Raw genomic sequence first — 23,116 nt, 5'->3', positions numbered from 1 at the left:
TCTTTCGACGGTTTAAATCTGCTTTCCCCCCAACAAACCCTGAACGCGTCAGAGTAAAAAAAAAGCAGAACACGAAACGTCATTACGTCATCGCATTACATAGCCCCAGCTTCAAAAATATTACTTTCTCTTTACGTCGACGCGGAGCAGTATTGTTGTGTGTGAAGACCTACAATGATTTTTGGTGAAAATGGAGCTTAGCTGGCTATTATTGTTCTGGTGTTTACTCAACCGTGGTAAGATATTTGGGCGTTTTTTTAAACCGAAAGTGAAGCAGTCATGTTTCTAATAGATTCGACGTAAATGCATGCATTTTTCATTTGTATTTTGCTGTGTGTGACCAAGACATTTAGGCTAGCAGATATCCAACATGAACTCATTTTAAGGGTGTGACATCATTCAGACACACGTAGACATTAGGAATCAGCAGTGGTGGAGGAAGTACTGAATCTCAGTACTTAAGTAAAAGTACAAATACCCAGATAAATATTTACTTTAGTAAAAGTAGAAGTAACACAATGACAACCATACTTAAGTAAAAAGTAAAAAGTACTTTATTTTAAATGTACTTTAAGTATTAAAAGTAAAAGTACTTGCATAACAATTTATTATCTTAATGTCTATTTTCTAATGATTAATAAAACATTTAATTCTAACTCATTCAACCTAATAGCCTACTCCTATAATGATGTTCAATAATGATGGAAAAAAACGTCACCATTTCTGAAACAAGCTTGCAATTAGGCAATATCATGCTTATCCTTACTATATGTTAATATGTTTGGCAGTAAACGCGATTCATTTATGGTGTAATTCTGAACCTCTTGGCTTGCCATAATCCTAACCAAACCAAACATATATTACACACGGTGTGTTTCCTATGCACGTAAAAACAAATTTTCGCGTATGAGTTGCACGATAAACACACTGCGTGTGAGACGCATTTAGTGTGACCGGCCGTGCTGTTGATATACTGCCGGGTTGATATACTGTATCTATGGCAACCAAACGTCACTGGTGTAAGGGTTAGACCACTAGGGGGCGCCATCTGCCCAAATATATCTGCGTCTCATTTCACGTTAAAGGGTGCCATGTGCGTTGGATATTTACGCTTTTGCAAAAGCGTCCGATATGGCGCTTTAGGATGAGAACGGGCTCGACGGTCAGATTACGTTTTGGCAGGGGAAAAACTGATCAGAAAATGTAACGAAAATGTAACAGAAGTTGTAGAAATGTAGTGGAGTAGAAAGTATAATAATTGCTGCAAAATGTAACGAAGTAAAAGTAAAAAGTAGGCACTATTTATTGTACTTAAGTAAAGTAAAGATACGTGAAAAATGTACTTAAGTAAAGTAACGAAGTATTTGTACTTCGTTACATTCCACCACTGGGAATCAGCATACACTGATGACATGAAGCTTCATGCAGCATCATGATCGAGTACCAGGCTGGTACCCAGGATGCATTGTGGCTTGAATTAGCATGAAGCTGAATTGTCTTATTTTTTATTCTTACTATTTATTTTTATTTTTGTTATAGCTTGGTTTGTGATGATGTGAGTTTTTCTGAATATGTTGTTTATGTTCAGGTGTGTCTGAGGCAATAGTAAAGTATTACTGTGCACAATGTGTATTTGGAATCCGTCAGGCTGCAAACACTGCTGGATCTCATGCTAATAATGTTCTTCTGCTGGCTGTTTGCATATTACATTGTTAATCCATTCATTCCTGTTGAATTTATTTGTTTAGCTCATAATGAACTGTTCATTTCTTCTTTAGGGGCATCTGGTGTTGATACAGATGGAGTGTCAGTGATGGAGGGAGATCCAGTCACTCTAAACACTGGTGTTCAAACAAGCCAACAAGAGAAGATTAAATGGTATTATAATGTCATTCGCATCGCTCAAATCAATAGAGATCAGAGTAAGTTCTGTACAGATGTTCAGTGTAATAAAGGTAACGAGAGATTCAGAGACAGACTGAAGCTGGATCATCAGACTGGATCTCTGACCATCATGAACATCACAAACACAGATGCTGGAGAATATACACTGAAGATCATCAACCACAGCGACAGAGAAAAGATATTCAATGTTTCAGTTCAAGGTGAGTCATTATGTTTAAAAGCAAGTCTTATATATTTAAATCACACCATTATGTGTTTACTGATTTTGTGTGTTTTTCTATTTACCTGTATATTAATTCACATACAGTATAAAGATAATTTCTTCAAAACCGAAACCAAGGAACCAAGAAAGTGAAATGTGTAGATTTAAATATACATTTAATCAATGCTTTTGCTTTAAAACATTTAATTTTTCTATTAGTTGTTCCTTTTGACAGTTGTTTTTGTTCTAGTACACATTATTGACAGTTTCTTATCACTGTTCATCTTTTAAAGTGATCTGCATCTGTTATTTCATACTCTGTGTTTTAAGTTCACCAGGAAACCCAAGTGTAGAGGATTAGATCGGATATGCTACAAGCACAAAATGTGAATATAGATTTTTTTTAAAATGGAAAGTCAAGAGAGCCTGTTTTTATCTCTTTCTTATAATCTATTCTCTCATGTTGTGTGTCTGTCCCTCAAAACACGATCCTCTCAGCAGCTGTTAGTTTGTGTTTCAGGTGTTTCTGCTGCTGAACGAGAAGAAGTGAAGAGAAAGGAGGGAGAATCTGTCACGTTATATATTGGTGTACTAACAAAACCAATTCATTTTATGACATGGTATTTTAACGACATTCTCATCGCTGAAATCACTAGAGATCAGAGTCAGATCTGCACAGATGATCAGTGTGAAGAGAGATTCAGAGACAGACTGAAGCTGGATCATCAGACTGGATCTCTGACCATCACACACACCAGAACTGAAGACTCTGGAGAATATAAACTACAGATCGGCAGTGACAGCAGTCGTCATCGACGCAGCATCATTAAGAGATTCAGTGTTTCTGTCACCGGTGAGTCTCATTTAGTCATTCAGTACATTTTCCTCTGAGCAGGTTTAGAAATGTATTCACTATATTTAAATAGCTTTTTCACTTAACAGTAAAAATAATTGATAATAACAAAAACAAAGTCTATTGTTAATAAAAAGAAAAATGCTGATTCCGTTTTGACTGCAGTTTCTCAAAAACACACCAGATGGCGCAATTTACAAGTCAAATCATGTCATAGAACTGAAAATAGAAAGATCTAAATGTCAGTCAACCAATTTGTTAGAGTTGATTATTAGTTGATCTCTATTAATAATGACTGTGTGTCTTTATCTGTTCCAGATTCAGGTTCATCTTCAGCTGTTATAGCAGGAATGAGTGCTGGTGTTGTTCTGCTGTTTGTGACTGTAGCAGTCGCTGTGATTTACTATCGCCACAGGAGATCTGCAATAGGAAAATATGGCAAGTATAACATAAATCTGATTATACAAAATGCAAATATGAGATTTATTGTGCAAAAATAATTTTTACAAATATGTTGAAGTATTTGTTTGTTTTCTAATTGACCAAAGTATAAATGTGTGTTTTTCAGTCAGGAGGCGATCCAATTTACAGGCCTCGGGTTAGATACTTTGAGCACTAAATCTATCTGCAAAAAACTGAATTTACAGCAGACTGACAACTGTGAGAACTGTTAAAGTGAATTGTGTGACAATTTCAATCTAAATCAGGCCAAAACAAAGTCTGTTGCGAGTTTGAAACCACCTGGTTTGTGGCGTTTATATTAAAGGTGTGACTGTTTTCTCACCGCTGCCATTTTTGTTGAGTGTTTCGTTTTTATTATTATTATTATTGAGAGGAAAGTGTGCAGGACATTTTTTTTCATATTTATCTAAACTCGCTCTCAGCAGTGCATGAAGCGTCTGAATGTTTTCATACAGTAAATTGGGTGTCACAAACATATTTTTACCTTTAAGTAAATTAGGAAAAATAATTTCACCTTGTATCTGTTTGTGTTTGCTGAGTATGTGTGGATTTATTCAGTAATAATCACAGATGATCATCTTGAGCTGTTATACTTCAAAATGAAGAACAAGGGTCTTTACATTCAGTAATCATCAGGTTGAAACACATTTTTGTGTGTGTGTTACTGAATCATAAATCATGAACATTTGTTTCAACTACTGTGACTGTTTTCTTTCTTTCAGAAGATGATGAGGCGTCCAGGGAGAAGAACAAGCCTCTGCTAACAGATGATCCTAACCAAGAAACAAATGATCAGAACGAGCCTCTGTCAATGACCGTCCTTAAAGTGGCGACCGATGACCAGGAAGAGTCTCCGTCGACGGATGTCACTACAGCAGCGACCGATGTTAAAAAAGGGTCTGTGCCGACGCCTGTCACTACAGCAGCGACCGATGGGTCTGTGCCGACGCCTGTCACTACAGCGGCAACCGATGGGTCTGTGCCGACGCCTGTCACTACAGCGGCAACCGATGGGTCTGTGCCGACGGCTGTCACTACAGCAGCGACCGATGGGTCTGTGACGACGGCTGTCACTACAGCGGCAACCGATGGGTCTGTGCCGACGCCTGTCACTACAGTAGCAACCGATGGGTCTGTGCCGACGCCTGTCACTACAGTAGCAACCGATGGGTCTGTGCCGACGCCTGTCACTACAGCGGCAACCGATGGGTCTGCGCCGACGCCTGTCACTACAGTAGCGACCGATGGGTCTGTGCCGACGCCTGTCACTACAGCGGCAACCGATGGGTCTGTGCCGACGCCTGTCACTACAGCGGCAACCGATGGGTCTGCGCCGACGCCTGTCACTACAGTAGCGACCGATGGGTCTGTGCCGACGCCTGTCACTACAGCGGCAACCGATGGGTCTGTGCCGACGCCTGTCACTACAGCGGCAACCGATGGGTCTGTGCCGACGGCTGTCACTACAGCAGCGACCGATGGGTCTGTGACGACGGCTGTCACTACAGCGGCAACCGATGGGTCTGCGCCGACGCCTGTCACTACAGTAGCGACCGATGGGTCTGTGCCGACGCCTGTCACTACAGCGGCAACCGATGGGTCTGTGCCGACGGCTGTCACTACAGCGGCAACCGATGGGTCTGTGCCGACGCCTGTCACTACAGCGGCGACCGATGGGTCTGTGCCGACGCCTGTCACTACAGCGGCAACCGATGGGTCTGTGCCGACGCCTGTCACTACAGCGGCAACCGATGGGTCTGTGCCGACGCCTGTCACTAAAGCGGCGACCGATGGGTCTGTGCAGACGCCTGTCACTACAGCGGCAACCGTTGGGTCTGTGATGACGCCTGTCACTACAGCGGCAACCGATGGGTCTGCGCCGACGCCTGTCACTACAGTAGCGACCGATGGGTCTGCGCCGACGCCTGTCACTACAGTAGCGACCGATGGGTCTGTGCCGACGCCTGTCACTACAGCGGCAACCGATGTTAAAAAAGGGTCTGTGCCGACGCCTGTCACTACAGCTGCGACCGATGGGTCTGTGCCGACGCCTGTCACTACAGCGGCAACCGATTGGTCTGTGCCGACACCTGTCACTACAGCGGCAACCGATGTTAAAAAAGGGTCTGTGCCGACGCCTGTCACTACAGCTGCGACCGATGGGTCTGTGCCGACGCCTGTCACTACAGCGGCGACCGATGAGTCTGTGCCGACGCCTGTCACTACAGCGGCGACCGATGGGTCTGTGCCGACGCCTGTCACTACAGCTGCGACCGATGGGTCTGTGCCGACGCCTGTCACTACAGCTGCGACCGATGGGTCTGTGCCGACGCCTGTCACTACAGCGGCGACCGATGAGTCTGTGCCGACGCCTGTCACTACAGCGGCGACCGATGGGTCTGTGCCGACGCCTGTCACTACAGCTGCGACCGATGGGTCTGTGCCGACGCCTGTCACTAAAGCGGCGACCGATGGGTCTGTGCCGACGCCTGTCACTACAGCTGCGACCGATGGGTCTGTGCCGACGCCTGTCACTAAAGCGGCAACCGATGGGTCTGTGCCGACGCCTGTCACTACAGCGGCAACCGATGGGTCTGTGCCGACGCCTGTCACTACATGCTTAATTATGTGATATTATGTGATATGCGACGCCTGCTTAATTATGTGATATTATGTGATATGCGACGCCTGCTTAATTATGTGATATTCCAGTGTGTGCTCAAAAATAAGGATGACAGGAAAGAGGCTAGTTTATTGCTCTGCTGTGTCCATTTGTTGTTTAATTCTTGTGATTCTTTTTTACACATTTGTTATTTATTTATTTATTTATTACCATTATTTACATTTATTACCTTCAATATTCATATCATAGTAAATTGTAGTTCAAATGAAATATGCTTATTTATTTATTTATTTTGATCTAAAGTATTGCAGTCTCTAACAGAGTCTGGGCCGGCCCTGTACAGGCTACTGAATGTTTTTATCACCTGCAAAAGTGGATGTTTTTCTTTGTACTTTCTTGTAACAAAAGTGTTCTAACCTGTAACATAGTGCCTTTTGTGAAGCATTTAGTATACTGATTCATGTGTTTACTGCTTAGTTTATGGATTTTTTTGTGTGTATTTACGCAATGAGAATTGTTCCCTTACGCGCTCCTACATATGCGAAATCCCTGTAGATTCACGTGTAGTGCTAATGCTATTGTGGAATAAAATGGAAAACACCTCGTTAATGAACAATTGCGTCTCAACATAGAGTTATTCAAGCGAACAGAGTTTCTGGAATGTGATATTTTAGTTTTTTACTTACATGATCTAAACATTCACTTTAACAATTTTAACATAGGATTCAGCCTTTGATTTTCAATCAAACTAACTAGATGTTCAAAACTAACTAGATGTTCTAAACAGTTTACAATATGAATACACAAGTCTCTAATAAACTGACTAAACATTTTTTATTTTGTGTATTTATTTTAGATGAAGTTGATGGCTCTTTTTGGAAAGGTTTCATGACTAGATTTCGCTCTTGTAAAGTATACATACAGTAGACTATTTGTCTATCAGACACATATTTGATTATTCTAACAGACTTTGACTTTTTTTAACGATTTCGTGGGTCTTTACAAGCCAAAGGTGACATGTACAGTGTCAATACGTTCAATACATACAGCTGCAGTCGTTGTGGATTGAGAGGAGGTCCCTGGGATGGAATGGCCAGGGTGGATGAGGGGCTTTTCTTGTGGAAGGGGGAGTGGTGGGGCAAGGAAAAAAAATTAATTGGTGAAGAGTTTTTTTTTTTTTAAATAGGGAATGGGGCAAACAAAAAAAGGTAGAAGAACTAATTACGTTAAACAGTGTTATGGCCAGCAATGCTATAAGAATTTAAACTAGATAAAAGGTACACCACACATATAGTATAAAACAATATTTGGTCGGAGGTTAGTGGTGGCAATCTCCGGTAGGAAAATAAACCGTTGATCATGATCAGCCAGCATCTTCCATTCCCTAGCAACTTCCAGGACAAGAGAATTGGTGTTAACACCTTTTCTTGGTGGTTGCTCGTCTGGGCGGAGGAATATTGTCTTCTGCTTGTAATGTTTTGCTAGAACAGGCGGCAACTTATTGGTCATGCTACGCTTGCCTTCCAATGCTAAAGCTAAACATCACAGTACTTGGTCATGGTGCCAAGTTAACCAACCTTGGCTAAGAGCCACCTTACATCCTGTCAAAATCTGCCTTAATGTGTGTAACAGGTACGTAAAGTGTACTGTTAAATGTATTTATAGTTTATTAGAATTTCCACAAAATTGTTTGTTGACATATACCTGATATTACTGCCTAAGTGAAGTTGAGTGTCTTTCCCTTTAATTGATGTGATGTCATGAGTCAATATAATTTCCTGCTCTGTCTCCTCCTCTTTCTCTTTGCACTGGTGATGCAGTGAGAGGTGAGGTTATTTTAGGCTCCTGATAATCATCTTTAATCGTAATCTTAATTGTTGCTTTTATGTCTAAATTTTCATTCTAATTCCTGTGTATAATGTAATTTTACTTATCTGTGTGGCTATTTTCATAATTTTGTCCCGATTAAGTGATGTTTTAACATCTGGGCCAAAATGTGAAATGAGAGCACTTGTGACAAGTGTACATCACATTTGTTTTAGAGAGCTAGAGAGTGTGATTCTCACTAAGAGGCTGATTACATTCTATTTGTGCATCAGGTATGTCTTCTGTTATACGTTTATGCCCAGCCAGCAATGACATGTGGGGCCCAGATGGGTTAAGTCGGGGTTCTATGGTTACTGTGTGGGCATGGGCTTTGGCTGGGTGAAATCAGCGGGTCCCGTGTAGGTTTTGTAGTATGAGTCCCACATAGGAACCCCATATGAGCTAATTATATGGGCCCCATAAGGGACAGACATGGGCCAAGTGGGCATGGGTTTGAACTGAGAACACATATATGGGTCCTGCATATAATTTTTATGGGCCAAGTGGGCATGGGTTTGAACTGGGAACATATATATGGGTCCTGCATGGTACATTTATGGGCCAAGTGGGCATGGGTTTGAACTGGGAACACATATATGGGTCCTGCGTGGTACATTTATGGGCCAAGTGGGCATGGGTTTGAACTGGGAACACATATATGGGTCCTGCATATAATTTTTATGGGCTAAGTGGGCATGGGTTTGAACTGGGAACATATATATGGGTCCTGCATGGTACATTTATGGGCCAAGTGGGCATGGGTTTGAACTGGGAACACATATATGGGTCCTGCGTGGTACATTTATGGGCCAAGTGGGCATGGGTTTGAACTGGGAACACATATATGGGTCCTGCATATAAGTTTTATGGGCCAAGTGGGCATGGGTTTGAACTGGGAACACATATATGGGTCCTGCATGGTTCATTTCTGGGCCAAGTGGGCATGGGCTTGAACTGAGAACACATATATGGGTCCTGCATGGTTTATTTATGGGCCAAGTGGGCATGGGTTTGAACTGGGAACACATATATGGGTCCTGCGTGGTACATTTATGGGCCAAGTGGGCATGGGTTTGAACTGGGAACACATATATGGGTCCTGCATATAATTTTTATGGGCTAAGTGGGCATGGGTTTGAACTGGGAACATATATATGGGTCCTGCATGGTACATTTATGGGCCAAGTGGGCATGGGTTTGAACTGGGAACACATATATGGGTCCTGCATGGTACATTTATGGGCCAAGTGGGCATGGGTTTGAACTGGGAACACATATATGGGTCCTGCATATAATTTTTATGGGCCAAGTGGGCATGGGTTTGAACTGGGAACACATATATGGGTCCTGCATGGTACATTTATGGGCCAAGTGGGCATGGGCTTGAACTGGGAACACATATATGGGTCCTGCATGGTTTATTTATGGGCCAAGTAGTCATGGGTTTGAACTGGGAACACATATATGGGTTCTGCATGGTACATTTATGGACCAAGTGGGCATGGGTTTGAACTGGGAACACATATTTGGGTCCTGTATATAATTTTTATGGGCCAGGTGTCCATGGGTTTGAACTGGAAACACATATATGGGTCCTGCATATAATTTTTATGGGTTAAGTGCCCATGGGTTTTAACTGGGAACACATATATGGGTCCTGCATAGTACATTTATGGACCAAGTGGGCATGGTTTTGATCTGGGAACACATATGGGTCCTGCATGGTACATTCATGGGCCAAGAGGGCATGGTTTTGATCTGGGAACACATATATTGGTGTGGCAGAGGCGAAAAGTAACTATTTAGGTGTGTTGATAACTTACTGTACAAATTTTAGTAACTCTACATGTAGGCTAATCAAGCATGTTGAGAGTGAGTCACAGTAGTCATCAAAGAACAAACATATAGATCGTATATATAGTGTATATACTGTAGGCCTATATATATATATATATATATAGAAAATTAGGGAAAAAACACATTTGTATCTTATCAATTCAATCATTAATGATTTGATCGATTGTTGTGGTTTTAACTTTTAAGGAAAACACATCCAGCCCTAATCTGGAGAAGTGACAGTGACATCAGTGTTTAAAAGTAACTTGTTCTAGCTGATTAGTTTTTTTTATTTATTTATTTATTTTTTTTTTTACAAATTGTAATTTTACTTGAGCGGTTCTCTAACACCAGTACTTTTACTTGTAATAGAGTAATAGCAATGCAGCAGTACTTGCACTTGAGTACAGATTTTCAGTATATTTCCCACCTGCCTGTTATGCACACAATACATAATTAGGCTGATTCATATGAAGCCAGCGAAGCAGTTAACGTTTGTTAATTCTCTAACATATTTAATTGTTAATTCTCTAACAATTTAACTGTATTTAATTGTTATTTAGTCAGGCAGTTCTTAGGACATCTATAAGGGGCCTGTAAGCAAAGGCCTTGATTCGCGCTCAAACGTTAACGGGCCATTCGGAAAGCAACGCTGCTAGCTGTCATTTCGAGGAGAAGAACTTCACATCAGACATTCACAAGGTAAGTTTAAATATTATGTTGCCAGAAAAATAACACTGCAGGTGTACAGTAGTCTGTAATTTTTTGTTTTGTGTTGTAACTGTTTAATCTGATGTAGAATCTAACCAAAAGGAAAAACAGCTGGAGAGGTTGGACAATAATTCATAAGTTATCACGATATACTTTTAATAACGGTGAAATGAGTTTTAAACACATTTCCGATATTTCGATGAGTAGCTGCGTTTCACAGACTGGCGTTCATTCATCCGAGCAGAAAGAGCTGCAACACATTTAATACGTTTAAATGCAGCCAATAACCCGTTCAAAACAGGAATATTATCAATAACCCGGTCGTGCACGGCCATGGCTACGTGTTTGATGACATACACCACAGACAGGAGCCCCGCAGCAGTTGTCTGTGCTCAGCGTGGACATGTATATTGAGAACAGGTTTTACTCCAGGGCTTGAGTCTGCTGCGCCATGAACGCCAGTCTGTGAAATCAAATGCTGTAATCATACTGTAATGTTTATGCTGAGCACAGCTAAATGGAGTCTCCTCCCTGACCTGCTCTTAGTTGTAGTAATAAAGATTTCTTTTTTTGGTGGTCCAGCGTTAGTGGCATGGGAGTACGTCCCCGGGTTGCATATGCATCCAGGACGTTTTTATGTTTTGAACAGTTGTGATTGTATGCATCCGTGCAATTGGATCCGCATGTCATTGTACACGATCCGATGTTTACGTGTTTAATAAACCACGATGCGGTCTGTGTCATCAAGCAACAAAAGAAAGAGATTAAAATTCACTGCTCGTTAATAGCTTTAATAAGGATTCATTAATTAATTCATACAAATACGTCTGCTGCTTGAAAGAATAAAGAGTGATGTATGCAAGTAGTTGTAAAGAACGCATGTATCATTCATTGTAAAGAAGGGGCTACATAAGGTCTAATTATGGGTTTGTAAATTTGAGAGAAATTCTAAATTAATGCATTATTGAACTAAACCCATTATATTTTAGTCATTTGAACTGTTATAGTTTTATTCTAGCTTTAGTCGATGACGTACAATAAGATTTTAGTCGCCTAAATCTAGATACTAATGCTAATACACTAATTAATACTAATTTCTCCTCCATGTTGTGGAAAGATGCAGATATTCGCAGGTGTGCCAATGTGCACAGGAGGTGTGTGGACCATTGAGGTGCGATCACTTGCAATCAAAGATCAAAATTAAATGAAAGGGTTTGTTTAAAGTGTGTGATTCATTTAATGGAAAGCTCATTCACTTCTAGTTGTCTTCATCCTCTATTCTGCAATGTTCCGGTCTCCCGTGGTGTGTGTGTGTGGCAAGCTGTACCGCGAGGAACGTGCAAAAAATAAAATAAATAAAGAAGTGTCGACGCAAAAAATATGGCGTTCAACATTATCATTGACGCGCCGCTACAGCAGTTATATATATATATATATTTTATATCACGTTTTAATGGTAGTGTTGTGTTTTTAATTTGCTGCAGTGTTACCAGTATTTCTTTCTCTTAGGATAGAGAGGACTCTTAGGAATCAGCAGCCCTCGTGTGTCCCAGAGGGGAAGCCACAGCCCTCAAATTTCCAGGTGGCGAAGCAGGTCTTAGAGGAGCAGGTCAAATGGATCCTGCTGGGGAAGCAGCGCCCATGGTTCCAAGTATTTATGTGAGTTTTTTTTTTTTTTCTCCCACGTTTAGAGGTATTGAAATGTTCTTTAACGTCAAAGTTTCTGCTTCCAAATTGAAAATTTGGTAACCAGGGTCAGCCCACCAAGACAGAGTCTGACCCCGAGAAATCCCTGTGGGTCCCCCAGAAGTGGCCTCAGCGTGAGTCTGACGGCATCCCCACCCAGTCTCCTGGCCACAGTTTTCCTGTGTTTTCTTTCTTTGACAAAATCCTTCCCATGCTTAATGAATCACTAAACTTTGCAGAGTTCAAGTCCCATGCCAGGTTGCTTCAAAACTTTGTAAATGTATAACAAATCAACCATGTCTGCTACAACATTTTTCACCTAAATGCAGACAGCCCATTCTCACCCCCAAGGCGTCACTTAACTGACGCCTTGGGAAGCATTTGGACATGCTTCAATATCTGACGCTTTAGGTGCCCTTTAGCGTCAGTTAGATGACGCCCTAGGATCGCGTGTACCCTACCCCCACCCCACACCTAAACCTAACCGCGTCCTCTAACTGACGCTTTCCTTTAGCTTCAGTTAGATGACGCCCTAGGATCGCGTGTACCCTACCCCCACCCCACACCTAAACCTAATCGCGTCCTCTAACTGACGCTTTCCTTTAGCGTCAGTTAGATGACGCCGTAGGATCGCGTCATGTAAGTGACGCTAAAGGGCGCCTAAAACGTCAAATATTGAAGCATGGTCAAAGGTGACGCCTTGGGTTGAGAATGCGTTGATGCAGAGGTGGAAAGTAACTAATTAAAGAAACTAAAATTAACTAATACTTACTAATACTAGAAAGTAACTAGTACTTTCGTTACAGTACTTCACTAGATGTAAAAAAAAAAAAATCTACTTTCTTGAGTATAATTAAAATTTGGTACTTTTACTCTTACGTGAGTAGAATAAAAATAAAGTATTCAACATCGCTACATTTGTTTTTCACCAAAAGTACAAAGTACTTTGGAAGCACTTTGACAAAAGTACCAAAGAAGCAACAGGGCATTTGACAGACACTTTTCAAAACGACTGTGGTGGAGCACTGCGCTTCAGCCAATAACAGACAGATCTGAAGCACTTCAGCCAATAACGGACAGGTCTGACTTGGGTGCAAAACCAATCAAAACTTTCAGTTCGGCTGGGGGGGCAGGGCGCTCAAACCGTGCTTTGACATTCAATCATTGCGCTTGTGTTTTGAATCAGTACCGCTAACGTGAATGTAAGTGAGTTTTGCGAATATTCAAATATAATTAGAATTATTAGCAACACCTTAAATATGTAATCCCATTGATAATACCAGAGCAGTTAAAGTAAATTAAAAAAAAAAAACTCGGCTCATAACATGGACGCAGTTATTTCACTGACGGAGAAAGAACAATGTAAGTGTCTAAAACGCATGTATGGCTCAATTAAATGGTAAAGCTTGCCCTCTTTAACAATACAATTAAAGTACAGTAAATGTATGAAGCAAATGTTGTACAAAGCTGAAAAACCTCAACAACAGTGAAATAAGGTTGCATGATTTATCTGTCAATCAGAGGCATGTAAAAGGGTAGTTCGTTACAATAGCAACAATGGCATCCCAGAACAAAAAAAAAAAAAAACATGTTGGTTTGAACATCAGTTCACTGCTGCTTTGACTAATCTTAAATCAGCACTAATCTTACACATTCTACATTGATTAAAAAAGAAAATCAAATGTTTTTAATCGTACTATTATTTTACACAGAAATCAATTATTTATAATTCAGATGAAAATAATGTTACATTGTTAAATAATAATATTAATTAAAATTAAGGAAAACAAAAATATTGATCTGAAATATTGCAAAATAATTTTAATTGAATTCAGGTACAATTACCAAACATATCACAAGGTTTTATTAGTTTAATTAATAAACTAATTATATAAAACTATTGTCAGTGCATTACAAATAAACTGGTTTTATGCCTTTATTAATAAAACTTATTTAAAAAATACAATGCCTTATGTCTTTTTGTTTTGTTTTTCCCTCCATTGTACAGAACCGTAATGTATGAACCACACCGTGACTTCTGTGTACCGTTACACCCCTAATACCAAGGGGTCGCCTTTGGAGAATTCATGAATTTTGATATATTCATGGAAAATTGTTTCTAATGTCACTCAAATCTGGTGTGCATTTGAGGCTACTGTATATTTCAACATGTAATGGAAAAAGTGTTATAGGTATATAAAACTCTATAAAACTCCATGTTAAATGTCACTCTAGAGCAAACATTTTAGCTTACCACATGTGTAAATGTGTTTTTCTTGACTGAATGATTTGAAGACATACAAGTTGGAGCAAAAAAGAACCTTGCTAAATTGACTTATGCTCTTTTGTTTTTAGGTGCACTGAAGAGTAATGCAATTACTCAAAAGTGTGAACCGCAAGCAAGTGGAAATGGCACTGGGGAAGTGGCGCATGGACCGTGGAGGGGAGAGGGCTGCAAGAGCCCAAAGATAAAAGGGAGCATCCACCACGCCCTGAGTGTATTTTGTATTTAAAGAGTAGTTCATTTTTGAAAAAAAAAACAAAAAAACTTTTGCTGATAATTTACTCACCCCCATGTCATCCAAGATGCATGTCATTCTTTCTTCAGTCGAAAAGAAATTAAGGTTTTTGATGGGGGAAAAAACAACCTTTAAGGTTTTTTAAAAAAAAATAAAAATAACAAAGTTGAAGTTTTATAAGCAGAAATGCTCGCCTTGCTCTGTTCTGTGATGCGCGTTCGTGACTCTCCTGTTCGAACTCGTTCATCAAAAAGGAACAAATCTTTTTCTAAGTTACATGTATTTCGTTTGTTGAATGAACCAAATTACTTGAAAATAGATTTGTTCATTTGCATTTTGATGAACGACTTCGAACAGGAGAGCCACGAACGCGCATCACAGAACAGACCAAGGTGAGCATTTGTGCTTATACTTGTGCTTTTTTTTTTTTTTTTAATTTTAAATGAGCGTTCGTTTCACTAGATAAGACCCTTATTCATCGCCTGGTGTCGTTTAAAGCCCTTTGAAGCTGCACTGAAACTGTCTTTTGGACCTTGAACCGTTTGGTTCTCATTGAAGTTCATTATATGGAGAAAAAATCTAAATTCCTAAATCAAATAACATCAAAATCAAATATCATCAAAAAAACTAAATTTCTTTTCACCTGAAGAAAGAAAGACATGGACATCTTGGATGACATAGGGGCGAATAAATTATCAGCATTTTTTTTTTTCCAGTGAGCTACTGTTGTGACATTTAAATTGTTTTAGTTGTTCAATTAAACAATATATTTCTTGCAGTTCAAAGCGTCAAGTGTCTTGTATTTATCTTGGACTTATGTTCATTCTTCGATTTTAGTTTAGATTGTTTAGCTTAGATTGTTTCCTTAAAATATTTGGCATGGTTGGGCTTAGATAGGCTTTGCATGAAATGCCCAGTTAGGACCCACATTCAGGTGCATTCACAGTTGAATCCTGGTGCAAGCCCACTTTAAACCCCTTTAGGTAGGTGGGCCCCAAATGGGTCTGTCATGAATTGCCCGGTTAAGATCCCACATAACACCCTTATAGAACCCATTTAAAGCCCATCTGGGCATCCACGGCTGGATCCTGGGTGCAAACCCACTTTAAACCCCTTTGGGTAGGTGGGGCCCCAATGGGTCTGGCTTGAATTTCCCACTTAGGACCCACATAAGACTCTTACAGAGCCCATTTAAAGCCCATCTGGGTAACCATAGTTGGATCCCGGGTGCAAGCCCACTTAAGGCCCATTTGGCCAGGTGGGGCCCAAATGGGTCTGACATGAATTGCCCAATTAAGACCCACACAGTACCCGTACTGGTCCCAATTTTAGTACATCTGGGCTTCCACAGCTTGCCCCAATGTGGATCCCGGGTGCAAGCCCATAATGGGGCCCACATTTGCCGCCCATCAAGCCCTCATATGGGCCCCACATGTCATTGCTGGCTGGGTGTTTTATATGCATTTTATTGTTATTTTTCCTCTTTGCACTGGTGATGCAGTGAGAGAGCCAGAGAGGGCGATTCTCACTAAGGCTGATTACATTCTATTTGTGCATCAGAATAAAAGATCGCTGAAACTGCTGAGACCTGTCCTGTTCTTCTCACGTGAATAAAAAACACAACGCAGAAAAGAGACCAGTTACACGTGGCAAGTGATGAACCTCTCCTACCCAGAGATTTAGGCCCCGTCATAGACTGTAGAAAAGATGGACGTCGCCCCTTCGCTTTTTTCCATCAGAGTGAACTGAAGCCGCCAGTGTCTCGATATGACGCTGACATCATGGACTTGAGTCTGCGCACTTGCATGTTTCGGGACCAGTTATGCGCAGTCGTGAGCGGGAAGTAAAGCCGCGAAATCAAGGCCTGTTTGTGTTAATCACATAACAAAGCCTCTTTAATATTCGATCCGGTCCCACTTTATATTAAGCGCCCTCATTCTCACTGAATCAAACGCAAGCACACGCCCCTCACTTTTATTAAGTGTCCTCTGTCTGCTTTGTTCTTCTCCAATGATGTCTGCTGATTGTAGAACCTCGTTAAAATAAGGTAAATACAACACCCGTTCAGACTAAAATAGAAAAAACGAAGACCTAGAACAGAGAACTTTAGAAACGCTGCAGCTCCGTTTTGAATTTTGAATCTGCGGAGGGCGTTTTAGTGAAGACGGGACAAGGCGGAGGAGTTTAGAAACGCTGACGCAGAGGCTCACGCTCGGCTCTGATTGGGTGACATCAGTCGTGACGTGTCCTTCCCCGATTCGTCAGACACCGTTTACACCGGCACGCGCATGCCCAATGTTGGTGAATGGTCATGTGATCCGCGTTTTCAGTCGGACGGAGATCAATTCTAATACGCAGATAAATCGCTGGTGTGGACGGAAATCATATTCGTTTTAATTGTACTTTTTTAAACGAAAACGCAGTGGAAAACGCCTTAGGTTCTGTGGTGATGGGAGAACATCAATGTTGACATGATCCTACTCTTCCATTGACCAAAGGTCTTGCCAGCCCATCTTGCGTTGTTCGACACTCTCCCTGCTTGGCCTGGGAAATGTCCTTTATACACCTCATCCTCTCCTCCTGCTTTCGCACCTCGTTGACTACCAGCTTCCTCATTTGAGCTGGACCTGCCTTGTGCCATTTAGGAGGAGCTAAACTGAGCCCAAAACCCCCTCTTCCATGATGTGCCTGCCCACGATATCCCCAATTTGAAGGGCAGTTTTTGCCTCTACTACAGATTTCTTTGCTGACCACTTCCCAGATAGCAAACTGACATTGAATCAACGTGGAAATATGACATCGAAACAACGTTGATCTGACATTGTTTTGCTCATCGAATTAACGTTGAACCAACGTCAGATGCGTCATTCTTTCAAAACTAACGGAAAATCAACTTGAAATCAACGCATTGTTTCAACGTTATGAAAGCAAACCAATTTTCGATTTCATTTAGCTTTGAAGAATGCCGCGTCTGACGTTGGTTCAACGTTAATTCGATGAGCAAATCAACGTTGTTTCAATGTCATGAGAGACGTCGTTTCCATGTTGATTCAATGTCAGTTTGCTATCTGGGTTTCCACCAGTTTTTAACACAGGGGCTGCCTGCCTGCCTCCCTTACACATTTGTCGTGTGATTCTACTAAGGTCATTTCCAGCCTGACCGAGGCACACTTAAACTCCTCGGTTACAGGACAACTCCGGCGCAAAATGAACCTTTGGTGTAATTACACATTGTTACCTAGTCAACCGTTATCTGAGATTTGTTTTCAAGATTGCCGAATGTAAATAGTTTTATCTATAAAAACAGCCTATAACGCTAGTATAACGCTAGTATATAGGGCATAGAGTAATGACAAATAAAAATCGCTTGTTATTACCACTAACAAGGCTCAAAATAGCCCCACACTAACACGACAGCATAATAAGAGTCCCTACATTCAAACCGAAGCATTGAGAACTTTGTCAGTGTCCATACAGTTTAATAAGAAGATATTTTATACACACGGTCAACTTCGCGAATACAGGAAGAAGCCATCTTTGAAAAATAGTCTCTACCAGTCGATCAACGAACGCCGATCTCCCAAGACTCTTCCCTGGCTTCTCAGAAACTGTTGGTACCTTCAAACCTTCAAACCCATGACCGTTGTCACCTTGCTCCAGCCACAGACACAAACTTGGAGTTCAATGACTTTACTAACTGAAGATCTTGAACTAGTCTTACTCTCCATACTCATATCCGTTTCCATTCCTAAGTCGTTAACCATGTTGTCCAACATTGAGTCATCTTCCGCAGACCCTAGGGGTATTTTTCACTTTAATTTCTCAGAAGCCTTGGGCGGGTGTCTCCAGCATCCTGTAAACACAGAGCTGGATACTGCCGACAAGGGTAGCTAACCCTTACCAGCCCCATTGGGGTCTCTTTCCTCCTGTCAGCTGTCTCTCCAGGCTGTCACAAAGTCTTTCCCTTGTTGCCAGCAGCACTATTCACCGCAGTCACTGGATATATTATATTTTGATATGTTATGTTATATTTTATATAGATATTATTTGAAGGATCATAAATTGATAAATAAAACTCATTTAAACACACATTAATAACATTATGTTAAAGAGCTAAAATACTCAAAGACTAAAATACTTTTTTTGTGTTTTTGTGTTTTTGTTGTTGTTGTTGTTATCTACAATCACCCAAAGACCTTAGAATCTGCATTCATTTGGAAAAAGTGGTGAAAATGAAGCTTATCTTTAATTTTCTCAGGGTGGTCTTCTTAATACACATCCACGGTAAGAAATTTGTTTCTCTCTCTCGATCAATGATGAAATGGTCAAAGAATTAATTAAGCGTTCTTTCGACGGTTTAAAGCCCCCATCCCCCCCCCCCCCCCCCCCCCCCAACAAACCCTGAACGCGTCAGAAGCAGATCACCGAACGTCATTACGTCATCGCGCCACAGAGCCCCCTTCCCAAATTATCATTTCTCTTTGACGTCGACGCGGAGCACTGTTGTTGTGTATGAAGACCTACAATGAATTGTGCTGAATATGGAGCTTAGCTGGCTATTATTGTTCTGGTGTTTGCTCGACCCACGTGGTAAGACATTTGGTCGTTTCTTAAACCGAAAATGAAGCAGTCATGTTTCTAATTCGACGTAAATGCATTTTTCATTTGTATTTTGCTGTGTGTGATCAAGACAGGCTAGCAGATATCGAACACAATCTCATTTTCAAGGGCATGGCATCATTCAGACACACGTAGACATTACGATTCAGCATGAATCTTAACACTGATGACATGAATGCAGCATAGTGGATGATTGAGTACCAGGCTGGTACCCAGCATGCACTGCGGCGGCTTTAATTAGTCATGTAGCTGAATCGTCATATTTTTTTACTTGTGAGTTTATCTGAATATGTTGTTTATGTTCGGGTGTGTCTAAATGAGGCAACAGTAAAATAAACCTGTGCACAATGTGTATTTGGAATCCTTCAGGCTGCCAACACTAATGTACACTAATGCTAATGATGTTCTTCTGCTGTTTGTTTGCATATTACATTGCTAATCCAGGCATTCCTGTTGAATTAATTTGTTTGGCTCATAATTAACTGTTAATTTCTTCTTTAGATGTGTCAGGTGTTGATACAGATGGAGTGACATGGAGTGTGATGGAGGGAGATCCAGTCACTCTATACACTGGTGTTCAAACAAACCAACAAAACAGAATTAGATGGTATTATAATGACATTCTTATCGCTCGAATCAATGGAGATCTCAATAAGATCTGTACAGATGTTCAGTGTAATGAAGGCACTGAGAGATTCAGAGACAGACTGAAGCTGGATCATCAGACTGGATCTCTGACCATCTTGAACACCAGAAACTCAGATGCTGGAGTTTATAAACTATGGATCACCAGCCACAGCGAAAGAGAAAAGATCTTCAATGTTTCAGTTCAAGGTGAGTCATTATGTTTAAAAGCAAGTCTTGTACATTTAAATCACACCGTTATCTGTTTACTGATTTTATTTTTTTCTCTTTACCTGTATATTAATTCACATACAGTACAAAGATAATTTCTCTAAAACAGATTAACCAAGAAAGTGAAATTTGTAGATTTAAATATACATTTTAATCATAATGCTTTTTTTTCCTATTAGTTGTTAGTTTTGACAGTTGTTTTTGTTCTAGTACACATAATTGACAGTTTCTTATCACTGTTCATCTTTTAAAGTGATCTGCATCTGTTATTTCATACTCAGTGTTTTAAGTTCACCAGGAAACCAAAGTGTAGATGTTTAGATCTCAGATTTGCTACAAGCACAAAATGTGAATAATTAAAGCTTTTTAGAAGGAAAGTCAAGAGAGCCTGTTTTATCTATTTCTTATAATCTATTCTCTCATGTTGTGTGTCTGTCCCTCAAAACACGATCCTCTCAGCAGCTGTTAGTTTGTGTTTCAGGTGTTTCTGCTGCTGAACGAGAAGAAGTGAAGAGAAAGGAGGGAGAATCTGTCACGTTATATACTGGTGTACTAACAAAACCAATTAATTTTACGACATGGTATTTTAACGACATTCTCATCGCTGAAATCACTAGAGATCAGAGTAAGATCTGTGAAGATGATCAGTGTAAAGAGAGATTCAGAGACAGACTGAAGCTGGATCATCAGACTGGATCTCTGACCATCACACACACCAGAACTGAAGACTCTGGAGAATATAAACTACAGATCGGCAGTGACAGCAGTCGTCATCGACGCAGCATCATTAAGAGATTCAGTGTTTCTGTCACCGGTGAGTCTCATTTAGTCATTCAGTACATTTTCCTCTGAGCAGTTTTAGAAATGTATTCACTATATTTAAAATAAACTGAGAAAGTGAGCTTTTTGACTTAACATTACAATATAATTGAAATCATTTTTATCATCTTCAAAACAAAAACAAAGTTTATTGTTAATAAAAATAAAAATGCATAATATCATTCAGTTTACCTGTTAACATTGTTTCCTAATGATCTCTCAGAGCTGATGCCATTTTAACTGCAGTTTCTCAAAAACACACCAGATGGCACAATTTACAAGTAAAATCATGTCATAGAACTGAAAATAGAAAGATCTAAATGTCAGTCAACCGATTTGGTAGAGTTGATTATTAGTTGATCTTTATTATTAATGACTGTGTGTCTTTATCTGTTCCAGATTCAGGTTCATCTTCAGCTGTTATAGCAGGAATGAGTGCTGGTGTTGTTCTGCTGTTTGTGACTGTAGCAGTCGCTGTGATTTACTGTCGCCACAGGAGATCTGCACAAAGAAGAAAATATGGCAAGTATAACATAAAGCTGATTATACAAAATGTTGGGAAATTTATTGTGCAAAAATAATCTTTACAAATCTGTTGAAGTATTTATTTGTTTTCTAATTGACCAAAGTAAAAATTTGTGTTTTTCAGACAGGAGGCGATCCAATTTAGGCTTCGGGTTAGATACTTTGAGCACTAAATCTATCTGCAAAAAAAACTGAATTTACAGCAGACTGACAACTGTGAGAACTGTTGAAGTGAATTGGTGTGACAGTTTCAATCTAAATCAGGCCAAAACAAAGTCTGTTGTGAGTTTGAAACCACTTGGTTCGTGGCGATTAAATTAAAGGTGTGACTGTTTTCTCACCGCTGCCATTTTTGTTGAGTGTTAATTTTTTTATTCTTATTAATGAGAGGAAAATGTGCAACACATTTTTTCATATCTATCTAAACTCGCTCTCAGCAGTGCAGTGTCTGGATGTTTTCATACAGTAGATCACAAATGTATTTTTACCTTTAAGTAAATTAGGAAGAATAATTTCATGCATGTATCTGTTTGTGTTTTCTGAGTGAATGTATGTGTGGATTCATTCAGAAATATCCACAGATACACCAATTCTAATTGATTTATTTAAGAGTGCTGATCTTGAGCTGTTTTACTTCAGAATGAAGAACAAGGGTCTTTACATTCAGTAAACATCAGAGGTTGAAACACATTTTTATGTGTGTGTTACTGAATCATCAATCATGAACATTTGTTTTAACTACTGTGACTGTTTTCTTTCTTTCAGAAGATGACGAGGCGTCCTGTGAGAAAAACAAGCCTCTGCTAACATCTGTTCCTTACGAAGCAACAAATTATCAGAACGAGCCTCTGTCAACGACCGTCATTAAAGTGGCGACCGATGACCAGGAAGAGTCTCTGCCGACGGATGTCTCTACAGTGGCGACCAATGATCAGGAAGAGTCTCTGTAGACGGATGTCTCTACAGTGGCGACCGATGTTCAGGAAGAGTCTCTGTCGAAAAAAAAAGAAAGAAAAGTACCAGAGACTCGACTGCTGTCGCTCCAGTGGCGTCTAAGCATCTGCCGTCTAGGGATGCAGCGATTACCGGATTTCACAATTAACCGCGATTTAAAACGTCACGGTTAATTAATCGTAAAGACTTTGCTACACCGTGTATTCTGCACGGGCAATGAACACAAAACGAAAACAAAGTTACACCAGCGGTGGACCAGCTTAAAATGCTCATCAGTCACTATGGCAGAGGGACTAAGCAGCGGCGCTCTATTTCCACCGGAAACCCATTTTTTGTGCATTTTGTGCATTTTGCGTACACAAAGAATAACAAGGGTGTAATAGAAGACGACGGATCGCCTGTCTGCAAAACTTGCCGTAAAAAAGTTTCCGTTTTTATTATTTTCGTTAACAACATTTTTTCACAGACAAAAACGAGACGAGAAACTAATAAAAACTAGACGCAAATGTTAGATAGTAATGATCTGGGGAGCGATCCAGTCAGAACTGATGTCCTGTGTGATGCACACATTTGTACTGTTGGTCTACTCTGCGGTGCCAAAACATGTTAAAAAAATGTAAACGTCTGGGAGAATGAGTAGAGCAGACATAGTATGGCAAGCCGTTTTAGCTTAAATTGTA

At 40.4% G+C, this 23,116-nt stretch overlaps 1 protein-coding gene and 1 long non-coding RNA gene across 2 annotated transcripts; both read left to right on the top strand.

The window, feature by feature from the left end:
• The first annotated feature begins 51 nt into the window (after positions 1-51).
• On the top strand, positions 52-23,116 carry LOC120487975 (cell adhesion molecule CEACAM3). The gene is made up of 7 exons (XM_089121709.1): positions 52-236; positions 1,779-2,105; positions 2,628-2,960; positions 19,785-20,117; positions 20,620-20,952; positions 21,357-21,479; positions 22,248-23,116. The coding sequence occupies exons 1-7, from the start codon at positions 191-193 to the stop codon at positions 22,430-22,432; spliced, it is 1,680 nt and encodes a 559-aa protein (XP_088977835.1). The 5' UTR covers positions 52-190; the 3' UTR covers positions 22,433-23,116.
• On the top strand, positions 10,290-15,441 carry LOC120493347 (uncharacterized). Its single transcript, XR_005625701.2, has 3 exons — positions 10,290-10,449; positions 11,968-12,117; positions 14,500-15,441. It is a non-coding gene; the product is annotated as an uncharacterized LOC120493347 (long non-coding RNA).

Source organism: Pimephales promelas, chromosome 2 (assembly GCF_988280905.1).
Source record: "Pimephales promelas chromosome 2, fPimPro1.hap1.1, whole genome shotgun sequence".
NCBI lineage: Eukaryota > Metazoa > Chordata > Actinopteri > Cypriniformes > Leuciscidae > Pimephales > Pimephales promelas.
The sequence above is the reverse complement of the archived record's forward strand: the minus strand, read 5'-3'. Positions and strand labels throughout refer to the sequence as shown.

What these genes read in the sequence shown, in the direction of transcription:
- LOC120487975 (XM_089121709.1), top strand. Translation starts at nt 191, where the DNA reads ATGGAGCTTAGCTGGCTATTATTGTTCTGGTGTTTACTCAACCGTG. An exon ending in ATTCAATGTTTCAGTTCAAG is followed by an intron (nt 2,106 to 2,627) that starts GTGAGTCATTAT and finishes TTTGTGTTTCAG; the next exon opens with GTGTTTCTGCTGCTGAACGA. An exon ending in ATTCAGTGTTTCTGTCACCG is followed by an intron (nt 2,961 to 19,784) that starts GTGAGTCTCATT and finishes TTTCTTCTTTAG; the next exon opens with ATGTGTCAGGTGTTGATACA.